Raw genomic sequence first — 15000 nt, forward strand, 5'->3', positions numbered from 1 at the left:
GAGGTATTTACACTGAAGAGCAGGAGACAGACAGGGACTACAGGGACCCTGGAGGTATTTACACTGAAGGGCAGGAGATAGGCAGGAACTACAGGAAGGCTGGATGTATTTACACTGAGGAACAGGAGACAGACAGGGACTACAGGAAGCCTGGAGCTATTTACACTGAGGAACAAGAGATTGACAAGAACTACAGGAAACCTGAGGATATTTACACTGAGGAGCAGCAGGAGACAGACAGGGACTACAGGAAGCCTGGATGTATTTATACTGAAGAGCAGGAGATAGGCAGGAACTAGAGGAATCCTGGAGGTATTTACACAGAGGAGCAGGAGACAGGGACGATAAAGAGTGGATTTGGAGCAGCTATCCCAGGAATCAATACATTAAGTCCCTGTGTCTACTTACAGACTCAGGTCAACATAACATATTGCCTAAAGTGGGGATATGTAACCATATCATCACTCCCAAATAAACCCATTTCAAATTACATAGCGCCCATCTGTTTTCTATAGCATACCATAGGCTATTCATCCTAAACACCTGTTTTCTATAGCATACTGTAGGCTATTCATCCTAAACACATCTGTTTTTTTCTATAGCATAGCATACATAGGCTATTCATCCTAAACATCTGTTTTCTATAGCATATAGCTAAATACCTGTTTTCTATAGCATACTATAGGGTTCATTCTAAACATCTGTTTCTATCCTGTAGGCTGTTCATTCTAAACATCTGTTTTCTATAGCATACTGTAGGCTATTCATCCTAAACACCTGTTTTCTATAGCATACTATAGGCTGTTCATTCTAAACATCTGTTGTCTATAGCATACTGTAGGCTGTTCATTCTAAACATCTGTTGTCTATAGCATACTGTAGGCTGTTCATTCTAAACATCTGTTTTCTATAGCATACTATAGGCTATTCATCCTAAACATCTGTTTTCTATAGCATACTATAGGCTGTTCATTCTAAACATCTGTTGTCTATAGCATACTATAGGCTGTTCATTCTAAACATCTGTTGTCTATAGCATACTGTAGGCTATTCATCCTAAACACCTGTTTTCTATAGCATACTGTAGGCTATTCATCCTAAACACCTGTTTTCTATAGCATACTATAGGCTATTCATCCTAAACACCTGTTTTCTATAGCATACTGTAGGCTATTCATCTTAACCATCTGTTTTCTATAGCATACTGTAGGCTATTCATCCTAAACACCTGTTTTCTATAGCATACTGTAGGCTATTCATCCTAAACACCTGTTTTCTATAGCATACTATAGGCTATTCATCCTAAACATTTGGTTACATCATTTCTATGGCTCAGAAGCGTGCAGTTCGGAGCATCCCTGGGGCGGCAGGTAGTCTAGTGGTTAGAGTGTTGGACTAGTAACCGAAAGGTTGCAAGATTGAATCCCTGAGCTGACAAGGAAAAAATTGTTGTTCTGCCCCTGAACAAGGCAGTTAACCCACTGTTCCTAGGCCGTCATTGAAAATAAGGATTTGTTCTTAACTGACTTGCCTCGTTAAATAAAGGTAAAATAAAAAAATCCCTCCGGTTGTCGGAGGGAATGTTTCTGTTTCCGTGGTGATGGTAAAATGAACCATGAATGGCCCAATCTTTCATGTTGTCACCCCCAAGGCACTAACACACTGTGAGTGTGATGTCACATGGTTCCAAGAGATATTATATAAATGGGGCTTTGATGTGACAATGAACACTGGTCTCTGTGCGCCAGTAAAATCCCTCCCCTCCGCAACTCATGATACCCATGTCCAGGGTTCCATCACATAACCCCAGTGGTGGGGGGGATGTTGTTATGTAACACAGCTTCAGGAAGTGGAACTGATTTTAACAGAGCCGCAAAATGCACGCACGCACGCACGCACACACACACACACACACACACACACCTCTCCCATCTCTCCTCCCTCCTTCCCCTCTCCCTGGTATTGTTTTCTGGTGCACAGAAGACTTGGGGGGGGTATTTAATGAACGCAGCGCCCCTGCTGCTTCTTTGACAGTGCCTCTATCCAGTCCGGCTGTTTCCTGGTGACACTGTGTAATACCGGCAGACGACAAGGAGACTGGAGACTGGTCAGAGCCAGAGTGGCTCTCAATCCCTCCCCCCCTGAGAGGATTTTGTCTAGAAGGGATACATCTTTTGTCAAAATAAACTTTTTGTAGCAGGTTTAAGGATAATTAACATAGCAGGTTAGAAGAATTAGCGTAGCAGTTAAGGAGAATGAGGCTAAGGTTATGAAAGGGGTTAGGGTTAGGGTTAGGGTTAGGGGTTAGGGTTAGGGTTAGGGTTAGGGTTAGGGTTAGGGTTAGGGGTTAGGGTTAGGGTTAGCTAAAAATGACCCAAAAAATGTGAGTCAATTTGACAAAAGCTGTATCAGCTCAAATTCAACTCAAATCAAAAGAATGGCACTCCCATTTCATATAGTGCTAGTGAATGAGCAAACCTGGTTAAAAAACAACAAATAAAGCATCACGTCATAGCACAACACTACTCCCCCATGTGACACACTTGTTGTGTGTATGTACTGACATGTATGTGTAATTGACAGATGACACACACACACACACACACACACACACACACACACACACACACACACACACACACACACACACACACACACACACACACACACACACACACACACACACACACACACACACAGTAATGTATTTTTCGTTATGTGTCGGACGCCAGTAAGACTAGCTGTCATCATTGGAGTCGGCTAACGGAGATCCACATGCTTCGTAAACAGGTGTAAACTAACAGGGATGTGTTTACTGACGGGTCCTTTTTTTGATAGCCAGCCAGGTTGTTGCTAATGACTAACTAACTGAACTAAAGGAAAATACCCGAGCCACAATGTCTACATGTTGTCCCTCCAGGTCTGGAGGCAGGATTTACAACAGGAAATGCCATTGCTGGGGGGTGGGAGGTGTGTGTCTGTGTGTACGCATGCATGTGTGCGTGTGTGTCTGTGTATGTGTGTGAGTGTAGGGGGTTGGAGTGAGGTCTGGGGAGGTTTGGGGATCTATCTGACAAGCCGGAGAGTCTGGTTTCTATCTTCATCCTCCCGGTTATGGGTTGGGGTTAGGGTGATGGGTTGGGGTTAGGGTGATGGGTTGGGGTCAGGGTGATGGGTTGGGGTCAGGGAGATGGGTTGGGGTTAGGGTGATGGGTTGGGGTCAGGGTGATGGGTTGGGGTCAGGGTGATGGGTTGGGGTCAGGGTGATGGGTTGGGGTCAGGGAGATGGGTTGGGGTCAGGGAGATGGGTTGGGGTTAGGGTGATGGGTTTGGGTTAGGGTGATGGGTTGGGGTTAGGGTGATGCATTGGGAGGTTAGGGTGATGGGTTGGGGTGATGGGTGATGGGTTGGGGTTAGGGTGATGGGTTTGGGTGATGGGTTGGGGTTAGGGTGATGGGTTGGGGTCAGGGTGATGGGTTGGGGTCAGGGAGATGGGTTGGGGTTAGGGTGATGGGTTGGGGTTAGGGTGATGGGTTGGGGTTAGGGTGATGGGTTGGGGTTAGGGTGATGGTTTGGGGTTAGGGTGATGGGTGATGGGTGATGGGTTGGGGTGATGGGTTGGGGTCAGGGTGATGGGTTGGGGTCAGGGAGATGGGTTGGGGTTAGGGTGATGGGTTGGGGTTAGGGTGATGGGTTTGGGTTAGGGTGATGGGTTGGGGTTAGGGTGATGGGTGATGGGTTGGGGTTAGGGTGATGGGTTGGGGTTAGGTGATGATGGGTTGATGGGTTAGGGTGATGGGTTGGGGTTAGGGTGATGGGTTGGGGTTAGGGTGATGGGATGATGGTTTGGGGTTAGGGTGATGGGTGATGGGTTGGGGGTGATGGGTGATGGGTTGGGTGATGGGTTGGGGTTAGGGATGATGGTTGGGGTCAGGGAGATGGGTTGGGGTTAGGGTGATGGGTTTGGGTTAGGGTGATGGGTTGGGGTTAGGGTGATGCGTTGAGGTTAGGGTGATGGTTTGGGGTTAGGGTGATGGGTGATGGGTTGGGTGTTTGTTAGGGTGATGGTTTGGGGTTAGGGTGATGGTTTGGGGTTAGGGTGATGGTTGGGGTTAGGGTGATGGGTTGGGGTTAGGGTGATGGTTTGGGGTTAGGGTAGGGTGATGGTTTGGGGTTAGGGTGATGGGTTGGGGTTAGGGTGATGGTTTGGGGTTAGGGTGATATTTGGGGTTAGGGTGATGGGTTGGGGTTAGGGTGATGGGTTGGGGTTAGGGTGATGGTTTGGGGTTAGGGTGATGTTTGGGGTTAGGGTGATGGGTTGGGGTCAGGGAGTTGGGTTGGGGTTAGGGTGATGGTTTGGGGTTAGGGTGATGGGTTGGGGTTAGGGTGATGGTTTGGGGTTAGGGTGATGGGTTGGGGTTAGGGTGATGATTTGGGGTTAGAGTGATGGGTTGGGGTTAGGGTGATGGTTTGGGGTTAGGGTGATGGTTTGGGGTTAGGGTGATGAGTTGGGTTTAGGGTGATGAGTTGGGGTTAGGGTGATGGGTTGAGGTTAGGGTGATGAGTTGGGGTTAGGGTGATGGTTTGGTGTTAGTGGTGATGAGTTGGGTTTAGGGTGATGAGTTGGGGTTAGGGTGATGGGTTGGGGTTAGGGTGATGGGTTGGGGTTAGGGTAATGGGTTGGGGTTAGGGTGATGGGTTGGGGTTAGGGTAATGGTTTGGTGTTAGGGTGATGATTTGGGGTTAGGGTGATGGGTTGGGGTTGGGTGATGGGTTGGGGTTAGGGTAATGGTTTGGGTTTAGGGTGATGGTTTGGGGTTAGGGTAATGGTTTGAGGTTAGGGTGATGGGTTGGGGTTAGGGTGATGGTTTGGGGTTAGGGTGATGGGTTGGGGTTAGGGTGATGGGTTGAGGTTAGGGTGATGAGTTGGGGTTAGGGTGATGGGTTGGGGTTAGGGTGATGAGATGGGGTTAGGGTGATGGGTTGGGGTTAGGGTGATGGGTTGGGGTTAGGGTGATGGTTTGGGGTTATGGTGATGGGTTGGGGTTAGGGTGATGGGTGATGGTTTGGGGTTAGGGCGATGGGTTGGGGTTAGGGTGATGGGTGATGGGTTGGGGTTAGGGTGATATTTGGGGTTAGGGTGATGGTTTGGGGTTAGGGTGATGGGTTGGGGTTAGGGTGATGGTTTGGGGTTAGGGTGATGTTTTGGGGTTAGGGTGATGGGTTGGGGTCAGGGAGTTGGTTTGGGGTTAGGGTGATGGTTTGGGGTTAGGGTGATGGTTTGGGGTTAGGGTGATGGGTTGGGGTTAGGGTGATGGTTTGGGGTTAGGGTGATGGTTTGGGGTTAGGGTGATGGGTTGGGGTTAGTGTGATGGTTTGGGGTTAGGGTGATGGTTTGGGGTTAGGGTGATGAGTTCGGTTTAAGGTGATGGTTTGGGGTTAGGGTGATGGGTTGGGGTTAGGGTGATGGTTTGGGGTTAGGGTGATGAGTTGGGTTTAGGGTGATGAGTTGGGGTTAGGGTGATGAGTTGGGGTTAGGGTGATGAGTTGGGTTTAGGGTGATGAGTTGAGGTTAGGGTGATGAGTTGGGGTTAGGGTGATGGTTTGGGGTTAGGGTGATGAGTTGGGTTTAGGGTGATGAGTTGGGGTTAGGGTGATGGGTTGGGGTTAGGGTGATGGTTTGGGGTTAGGTTAATGGGTTGGGGTTAGGGTGATGGGTTGGGGTTAGGGTAATGGTTTGGTGTTAGGGTGATGGTTTGGGGTTAGGGTGATGGTTTGGGGTTAGGGTGATGGGTTGGGGTTAGGGTAATGGTTTGGGGTTAGGGTGATGGTTTGAGGTTAGGGTGATGGTTTGGGGTTAGGGTGATGGGTTGGGGTTAGGGTGATGGGTTGGGGTTAGGGTGATGGGTTGGGGTTAGGGTGATGGGTTGGCCAACGTATGGGTCTGATAAATGTTATCTGAATACACATCATGTGTCTCTCTGTGACACCCTGGGATATGCCAGAGCCTCCCCCTCCACTCCTGCTGTCTCTGTCTCTCCTTCTATCTCTCCTGCCCTGCGCCTCCCTCCCTCCCCTAGCTCTGAGCTGAACCCAGGAGAAAGATATTAGATGAATAAATGTCATCCTCTGACCTTGTGTATGGCTCCCAGCCCCCCATGCCTCATTGCCTGTCTGGTCTCATTGGCGGACGCACACGCATACGCACACACCCACACCCACACATACGCACTCACGCACGCACACACACACACACACACACACACACACACACACACACACACACACACACACACACACACACACACACACACACACACACACACACACACACACACACACACACACACACACACACACACACACACACAATTTCAGTTCAGTTCCACGTTATTCACCACAGACAGGTCTTCATCGAAATCATACCAATCTGTTAAGGGAAAATAATATGTACATGTAACTGGTGAGAATCGAACCCGGTCAACCCAATGTGTGATGTAACCATTAGACCAAGAGGACTCCCTGAAGGTGTGAGAGTGTCATTTGAGCTCACAAGTGTCAGACAGGGCTACCTCATCACGAGAGTGTGACACAAAATCAGCTCCACACACACACACACACACACACACACACACACACACACACACACACACACACACACACACACACACACACACACACACACACACACACACACACACACACACACCTTCTCTCACCATTAATAGCCAGTCCACAGGAAATCAAAGGAGAAAGCAGGAAACCAACATTATATGAGAAAACGGAAAAGCATGATGACTCACCGTTTCTTTGGGTTGTCTTGGGCATGGCAGACAGGCTCTGTAGAAGAGACCAACACAGAGGACGAGTCAGGATTGGTTTTAAGACTTGACTTAAAACTGCAACATTGGTACTGAAACATTGGTAACACTTTACATACAGGTGTGGGATCTTAATTTGATCACCATATTGCAGGACAACTTTCCTGTAATGCAGGAAATGTACAATTGAAAGTGTATTTGAGGTTTGAAAAGGCTTCTGAAGTTTGTAATTTCTCCTTTGAAAATTCTAACTTTATTTTCCCTTCCGAAAAATGTAATCAACCCTCTGTAAAAATGTCCATTAATTATAATCCACATAGTAATTCACATTTCCTGTTGCTACAGGATTGTTTTCCTGCTGTAGCAAACTGGCTCAAATTAAGATCCTGCATCTGTACTGGTTACATTTGTTAGAAGCATCTATGGACCTACTGTCATACCATACGGCTTTACTAGATCTGCAAAATATCCTGCTTATTCACTCCTGATTCCTGGGAATTCTCCTCAATGGATTTCTAGAAATGTGGTCAATAGACCTGATTCCTACTGCAGGTATGTCAAGTAGTACACATGAGGCCAACAGGCCTGATTCCTACTGCAGGTATGTCAAGTAGGACACATGAGGCCAACAGGCCTGATTCCTACTGCAGGTATGTCAAGTAGAACACATGAGGCCAACAGGCCTGATCCACATGAGGACACATGAGGCCAACAGGCCTGATTCCTACTGCAGGTATGTCAAGTAGAACACATGAGGCCAACAGGCCTGATCCTACTGCAGGTATGTCAAGTAGGACACATGAGGCCAACAGGCCTGATTCCTACTGCAGGTATGTCAAGTAGTACACATGAGGCCAACAGGCCTGATTCCTACTGCAGGTATGTCAAGTAGTACACATGAGGCCAACAGGCCTGATTCCTACTGCAGGTATGTCAAGTAGTACACATGAGGCCAACAGGCCTGATTCCTACTGCAGGTATGTCAAGTAGGACACATGAGGCCAACAGGCCTGATTCCTACTGCAGGTATGTCAAGTAGGACACATGAGGCCAACAGGCCTGATTCCTACTGCAGGTATGTCAAGTAGGACACATGAGGCCAGCAGGCCTGATTCCTACTGCAGGTATGTCAAGTAGAACACATGAGGCCAGCAGGCCTGATTCCTACTGCAGGTATGTCAAGTAGGACACATGAGGCCAACAGGCCTGATTCCTACTGCAGGTATGTCAAGTAGGACACATGAGGCCAGCAGGCCTGATTCCTACTGCAGGTATGTCAAGTAGAACACATGAGGCCAACAGGCCTGATTCCTACTGCAGGTATGTCAAGTAGGACACATGAGGCCAGCAGGCCTGATTCCTACTGCAGGTATGTCAAGTAGGACACATGAGGCCAGCAGGCCTGATTCCTACTGCAGGTATGTCAAGTAGAACACATGAGACCAGCAGGCCTGATTCCTACTGCAGGTAAATCCCCCTTCCATAAAGGGTGTAAATCTCTAACACTTTAAGTGCTCTCTCATAGGAATGGAATTTAATTCAAGCAAATTCTCAAATATGTTTTACCATGTTTTACAGCTGTCTAATATGATTCAGTACCACCGTTCATTCTTCAGTGTGTGTATCTGTGTGTGTGAGTGTGTGTGTGTGTGTGTGGGTGCGTGTGCGTGTGCGTGCGTGCGTGTGTGTGTGTGTGTGCGCTTGCCTGTTCCAGAGTGCAGCTGGCTAGAGAATGTGATTCAAACAAATGATCAGCCATTCCGTTGAAAATATACATCAGAAATACAACATACATAACTTTACTTTTCACTTTTAAGTCTGACCTTTGACCCAGTAAATGTGTGTTCTTCCAGGCCTAGACGGAGTTACTGTACGGCATGCGGAAGGCACGGGGCAAACATGTCGTTTTCTGATGTGCAAACGCCTCAATCCAAGGCCACAGCAATAGATAAAGAATTTTCGGGCTATGTTTTCCTTAGAGAAGGGGAGAGCGAGAGAGGGTTGTGTGTGTGTGTGTGTGTGTGTGTGTGGAATGCAGGGGTCTCCCTTGTTCTCTGACATCTGACCTCAGGTCCCGACTGACCTTTGATCTCTGAGCCTGTTTTAATCCAAGACGGGTCCCTGGAATAGATCTGGGGCCAACGCTTCACACTATGCATATGTTTGTGTAAGAGTGTGTGTGTGTGTGTGTTCTTAGGTGAACATTTAACTCATTTAGCAGTGGTGTAGCAGTGATGTAATCAAGTAACTAAACTTGATTCCAAGTCGAGTCCTAAGTCCCTAGTATTTGAGTCAGAGTCGTTTATACACAGAAATGGTCCACCCACACAGACAGCGTGGTGAAGAAAGTGCATCAGCGCCTCTTCAACCTCAAGAGGCTGAAGAAATTTGGCTTATCATCTAAAACACACACAAACCTTTACAGACGCACAATCGAGAGCATTCTGTCAGGCTGTATCACCACCTGGTACGGCAACTGCACCGCCCTCAACCGTAAGGCTCTCTAGAGGGTAGTGTGGTCTGCACAACACATCACCGGGGGCAAACTACTTGCCCTCCAGGACAACTACAGCACCTGATGTCACAGGAAGGCCAAGGACATCAACCACATCATCAAGGACATCAACCACCCGAGCCACTGCCTGTTCACCCTGCAATCATCCAGAAGGTGAGGTCAGTACAGGTGCATCAAAGCTGGGACGAGAGACTGAAAAACAGCTTTTATCTCAAAGCCATCAGACTGTTAAACAGCCATCACTAACATAGAGAGGCTGCTGCCAACATACAGACTCAAATCTCTGGCCACTAATAAATCTAAATCATTCAATAAATAGATTTAATAAATGCATCACTAGTCACTTTAAATAACACCACTTTAATAATGTTTACATTTCCTACATTACCCATCTCATATGTATATACTGTGTTCTATGCCATCTACGGCATCTTGACTATGCCCCACGCCATCTCTCATCCATATATTTATATGTACATATTCTATTCCTCTCTTTACATTTGCGTGTATTTGTGTGTATTAGGTAGTTGTTGTGAATTTGTCAGATTACTGTTAGATATTACTGCATAGTCCGATCTAGAAGCACAAGCATTTCGCAACACTCGCATTAACATCTGCTAACCATGTGTATGTGACCAATAACATTTGATTTGATTATACTCGAATCATGAGTCAAGTCCTAAGTCACTAGTGTTTGAGTCTGAGTCGTTATACTCGAATCATGAGTCAAGTCCTAAGTCCCTAGTGTTTGAGTCCGAGTCGTTTGTACTCGAGTCAAGTCACAAGTCCTTCGGTAGTGCTAAAAGCTGCAGTCCAACCGTTTTTGAAGCTGAATTTGATGACATTGTTGCATATTTAACTAGATAATACAGCTTTCTAACATTTGCTGTTTTAATGACTGGTATGTTGAATTATGCAAAAGTCACTACTGGTGGAACCCGAGTCTTCGACTTCAGCACTGCTTTATAGTCATGTTCTAGTGTGTCAGTAAGGCCATATTCATTCATGTATTTATTATTGTCACATACACCAGATAGGTGCAGTGAAATGTGTTTGTTTTTTTACACGATCAGCCATGGTAGTACGGCACACCTGCAGCAATTAGGGTTAAGTGCCTTGCTCAAGGACACATCGGCAGATTTTTCACCTTGTTGGCTCTGGTATTCAAATCAGCCACCTTTCGGTTTCTGGCCCAACGCTCTAACCGCTAGGCTACCTGCCTCCCTGTTTATAAAGCAGGATTAAAACTCCTAAACAACATTATCCAGTTGGTCAGGTCACAGTGAAAACTCCAGTATCTACACATCAAATTCTGTGGGAGACGGCTTAGTCCAAAATAGGTTTGGTTCCCTATATAGTGCACTCCTATGGGCCCTGGTCAGAAGTAGTGCCCCAGATAGGATGCCATTTCAGACACAGCCACGGATGTATAGCCAACACAAAGCCTCGTCTCATCCTCTGTTTGTCGGTGTTGATCAGCTGGGTTGATGGCTGGATAAAACTGTTGTCTTGGTCCCAATCTGTCTGTCTCTGGGTTGTGTCCCAAATGGCACCCTACCCTCTATATAGTGCACTAGATTTGAGTAGTTGTACCAGAGTTGGGCCCTGGTCAAAAGTAGAGCAGTAGACCCATTTGGGACTCAAGCCTCAGTCTCTTCCACAATCCAGTGTCTGAGCCCCAGCCATGCATACCTCTTCTAAGTCTTATCTAAATCCCACACAACCTCAATCACATTCACCGCTGGCTGGGCTGGATGGGCTGGCTGGGCTGGGCTGGGCTGGATGGGCTGGATGGGCTGGCTGGGCTGGATGGGCTGGATGGGCTGGCTGGGCTGGCTGGGCTGGATGGGGGCTGGCTGGGCTGGATGGGCTGGATGGGCTGGGCTGGCTGGGCTGGCTTGGGCTGGATGGGCTGGGCTGGTTGGGGATGGGCTGGATGGGCTGGCTGGGCTGGCTGGGGATGGGCTGGATGGGCTGGATGGGCTGGCTGGGCTGGATGGGCTGGCTGGGCTGGATGGGCTGGATGGGCTGGATGGGCTGGATGGGCTGGCTGGGCTGGATGGGCTGGATGGGCTGGCTGGGCTGGCTGGGCTGGCTGGGCTGGGCTGCTGGCTGGCTGGGCTGGCTGGGCTGGCTGGGCTGGCTGGGCTGGATGGGCTGGACTGGGCCACTGGACTGGGCTGGTTGGGCTGGATGGGCTGGATGGGCTGGCTGGGCTGGCTGGGCTGACTGGGCCACAGTGTGTGTGTGTCTGTGTACGTGTGTGCAAGTGCGTGTGTGTGTGTGTGTATATGTGTGTGTGTGGCCAGTGGGGATTCAGAGAAAACAACAGAGGGCTTTATCACACACGCAGGTCACATTTCACATGTGGAAATAGAGAGGAATTCCCTCAACAATTTAGTGCCCTTTAATTAACCTTCCAACAACACTGGGGAGATACCATTACTGAAGTCCCCATTGAGGGAGAAGTAGGAACCCCTTTAGGGAGAAGTAGGAACCCCTTTAGGGAGAACCTACAGCCCTGTACTCCCCTCATCGGCAGTTCAATCATTAAATCATCACCACAAACACAACAACCAGCCAGGACTTTGGCTTGGTATCAGAGGTAGATTCATATGTCTACTTCAGCTGCTCAGCTCAGAGGAGTTGAACTTCTTCTCCCCCTGCCACAACAATCTGTTCATCGCATTCCTCTGTGTGTAGGAGTGTGTGTGTAATCTGTGTGTGTATGTAATCTGTGTGTGTGTAATCTATGTGTGTGTGTGTAATGTGTGTGTGTGTGCATAATGTGTGTGTGTAATGTGTGTGTGTGTAATCTGTGTGTGTGTGTGTGTAGCCTGCCAGATAACTCCTGTGAACCTCGTCATGGCCACTTTAACAATTGGCTTCATTATTGTTTATTTTTATCTACTCACATTTGTCTACTTCCTGGTGTATGCCATCGGGACAATGGTAGAATCTCTTCTTGTGTGGTGTGTTTTAAAACACAGGCCTCCACTGCCTCATTTAATACAGCTAATTTACAGGTGGAGGGAGGGAGGGAGGCAGGCAGGCAGGCAGGCAGGCAGGCAGGCAGGCAGGCAGGCAGGCAGGCAGGCAGGCAGGCAGGCAGGCAGGCAGGCAGGTAGGGAGAGAGAGAGAGAGAGAGAGAGAGAGAGAGAGAGAGAGAGAGGGAGGGAGGGAGGGAGGGAGGGAGGGAGGGAGGGAGGGAGGGAGGAGGGAGGGAGGGAGGGAGGGAGGGAGGGAGGGAGGGAGGGAGGGAGGGAGAGAAAAGAGAGAGAAAAGAGAGGGAGGGAGGGAGGGAGGGAGAGGGGAGGGAGGGAGGGAGGGAGGAGAGAGACAAAGAAAGAAAGAAAGAAAGGGGGGAAGGAGAGAGAGGGAGAGGGGGAGAGCGAGAGAGAGGGAGAGGTGTGTGGATGTGAGAGTGTGTGTATTTGTGTCTGTACATGTCTCCATGTGCACGTGTGTGTACGTTCTGCAGGGTGTGTATGACACAGGGGGCAAACAACACTATGCAATGCAGCGCTTTGCCATGTGGCTCTAGTCTTGCATGACGTAAATCGAGTCCGCCATGCCAGACCTCCAGACCACCGCCCCTACCACCACCCACCCCTCCCCCAAAAAACTATCTCCAGCTGCGGACTGGGCCCAATGACTCTGACCACCCATAGTCTCAGCAGACCCAGGGATTAGACAGGCTCAAGCCAAGCAGATCCATTCTCTCTCACCTCACCAGATGGTTTAATTGGTGCCAGTGGCATGGCTATGCTTTGGTCAGGTAAACTGGACGGAGAGGGATGGAGGGAGGAGGACACTGTGTGTGAGAAGGAGAAGAGGAGAGAGGGAGAGAGGAGTGGAAAGGGGGGAAAGAGAAAGTCAAGCAGAGTGTTTTGTGTGTGTGTTTTTGTATGTGTGTGTTTGTATGTGTGTGTTTGTATGTGTGTGTTTGTATGTGTGTGTTTGTATGTGTGTGTTTGTATGTGTGTGTTTGTATGCGTGTGTTTGTATGTGTGTGTTTGTATGTGTGTGTTTGTATGTGTGTGTTTGTATGTGTGTGTTTGTATGTGTGTGTTTGTATGTGTGTTTGTATGTGTGTGTTTGTATGTGTGTGTTTGTATGTGTGTGTTTGTATGTGTGTGTTTGTAAGCGCGTGTTTGTATGTGTGTGTTTGTATGTGTGTGTTTGTATGTGTGTGTTTGTATGCGTGTGTTTGTATGTGTGTGTTTGTATGTGTGTGTTTGTATGTGTGTGTTTGTATGTGTGTGTTTGTATGTGTGTTTGTATGTGTGTGTTTGTATGTGTGTGTTTGTATGTGTGTGTTTGTAAGCGCGTGTTTGTATGCGTGTGCGTGTACAGAGGGCCTTGGTTTGATCTTTTCTCTGGTCTGTGACTGCAGTGTGAGTGTGACAGACCTATCAGCCCTGCACTTATAATGGAATTCATTCTCCACACTCTAAGCCCTGCGCGCACATGCCCTTAAAAACGTTCTCTCTCTTTTCACTGCACCCCACTTCTCAGAGACAAGCCCCCCGTCCTCCGCCTCCCTCGCCCTTACACCTTCTCCCCTCTCCCTATACCCCATTCCACCTTTTAACAATTTCCAGATGTGTCACATTACATTTGAAGTGTGTCAACAGGACGTGATGTCATCTTTCCTGGTAAGTGAGGGATGACTTCCTGGTAAAGAAATGAGGCCTATACCTGGAAAAGGCTCTATGGACACTCCTGACCTGCTTTGGTTTGTAACAGGTCAGCAGTGTCCGTTTAGCCTCTCCCTCTACACCTGTCATGCGTTTCAGATTACGTTTGGATGTTTTTGAAATGATATTTAACCACACAGGTCAGTTTTGCGTAAGTTAAACACAAAACACAGGTGGTATTGTAGAATGCGTTATAACATTAGATTCAAGACATATTTAAATTCCTATTCTTATTCTGTACACATCAATGCACCACTGCCTGAAGTACATCACATCTTCATAATGTGATATATACAGATGGGTCCTAGGAAGTGTTTAACAGTAATCTACGTTGGGAAATGGGCACAGTTTACTGAGTGGCTTAAGGAAGCAGACAGCTTCAGCAGCAGCTGCTAGCTGATCATTCCCACACAGGCTGCCAGCCGAGTTGCCCTCTTGTTCATGCTGGACATGAGATACGGTCTGTACAGGAGTGATGTTGATGGAAAAAGGGAGAGGAGAGAAAGAGAGAGTAACACAGACGCGCACCCCCCTCCCCCACACCCTCCCACCCCTCACGCACGCACACACTCACACACAGACCCACCTCGCACACAGACCCACCCCGCACACACAGACCCACCCCCCACACACGGACCCACACCCCACACACAGTGTGTTTGTTTAGAGCACCAAGCCAAAGCAGCAGGCTTCTGGTTTCATGCAGTGTCTGCTGGGATTTAGTGTTAGGCCCTCTGAGTGTAAACGGCTGGCAGGCCAGTGGAATCCATCAACAGACGAGAGACAAACCAACTCCTGTCTCCCCCTTCTCCTCCCAACTCCTACCTCCTCCTCCTCCCACTACCACAGACTGGCCTTGTCTTGTCTGGTCCTCCTATCACACTGAGGTCATTGCTGTCCTCCTCCTGACTAACACCTCTTCTTTTTTGCCTAGTTGTTCATGATATGACATTCGTCTCCTGGC

At 48.3% G+C, this 15000-nt stretch overlaps 1 protein-coding gene across 1 annotated transcript in view; it reads right to left on the reverse strand.

Moving 5' to 3' along the window:
- dlc1 (DLC1 Rho GTPase activating protein) overlaps positions 1-15000 on the reverse strand; it is a 154719-nt gene that overhangs the window by 102670 nt on the left and 37049 nt on the right. Inside the window, exon 5 of the mRNA XM_042317124.1 lies at positions 6804-6840. Coding sequence (XP_042173058.1) covers positions 6804-6840 — 37 coding nt within the window. The remainder of the gene's footprint in view (positions 1-6803; positions 6841-15000) is intronic.

The sequence above is a fragment of the Oncorhynchus tshawytscha genome, unplaced genomic scaffold (assembly GCF_018296145.1).
Source record: "Oncorhynchus tshawytscha isolate Ot180627B unplaced genomic scaffold, Otsh_v2.0 Un_contig_7123_pilon_pilon, whole genome shotgun sequence".
Classification (NCBI taxonomy): Eukaryota; Metazoa; Chordata; class Actinopteri; order Salmoniformes; family Salmonidae; genus Oncorhynchus; species Oncorhynchus tshawytscha.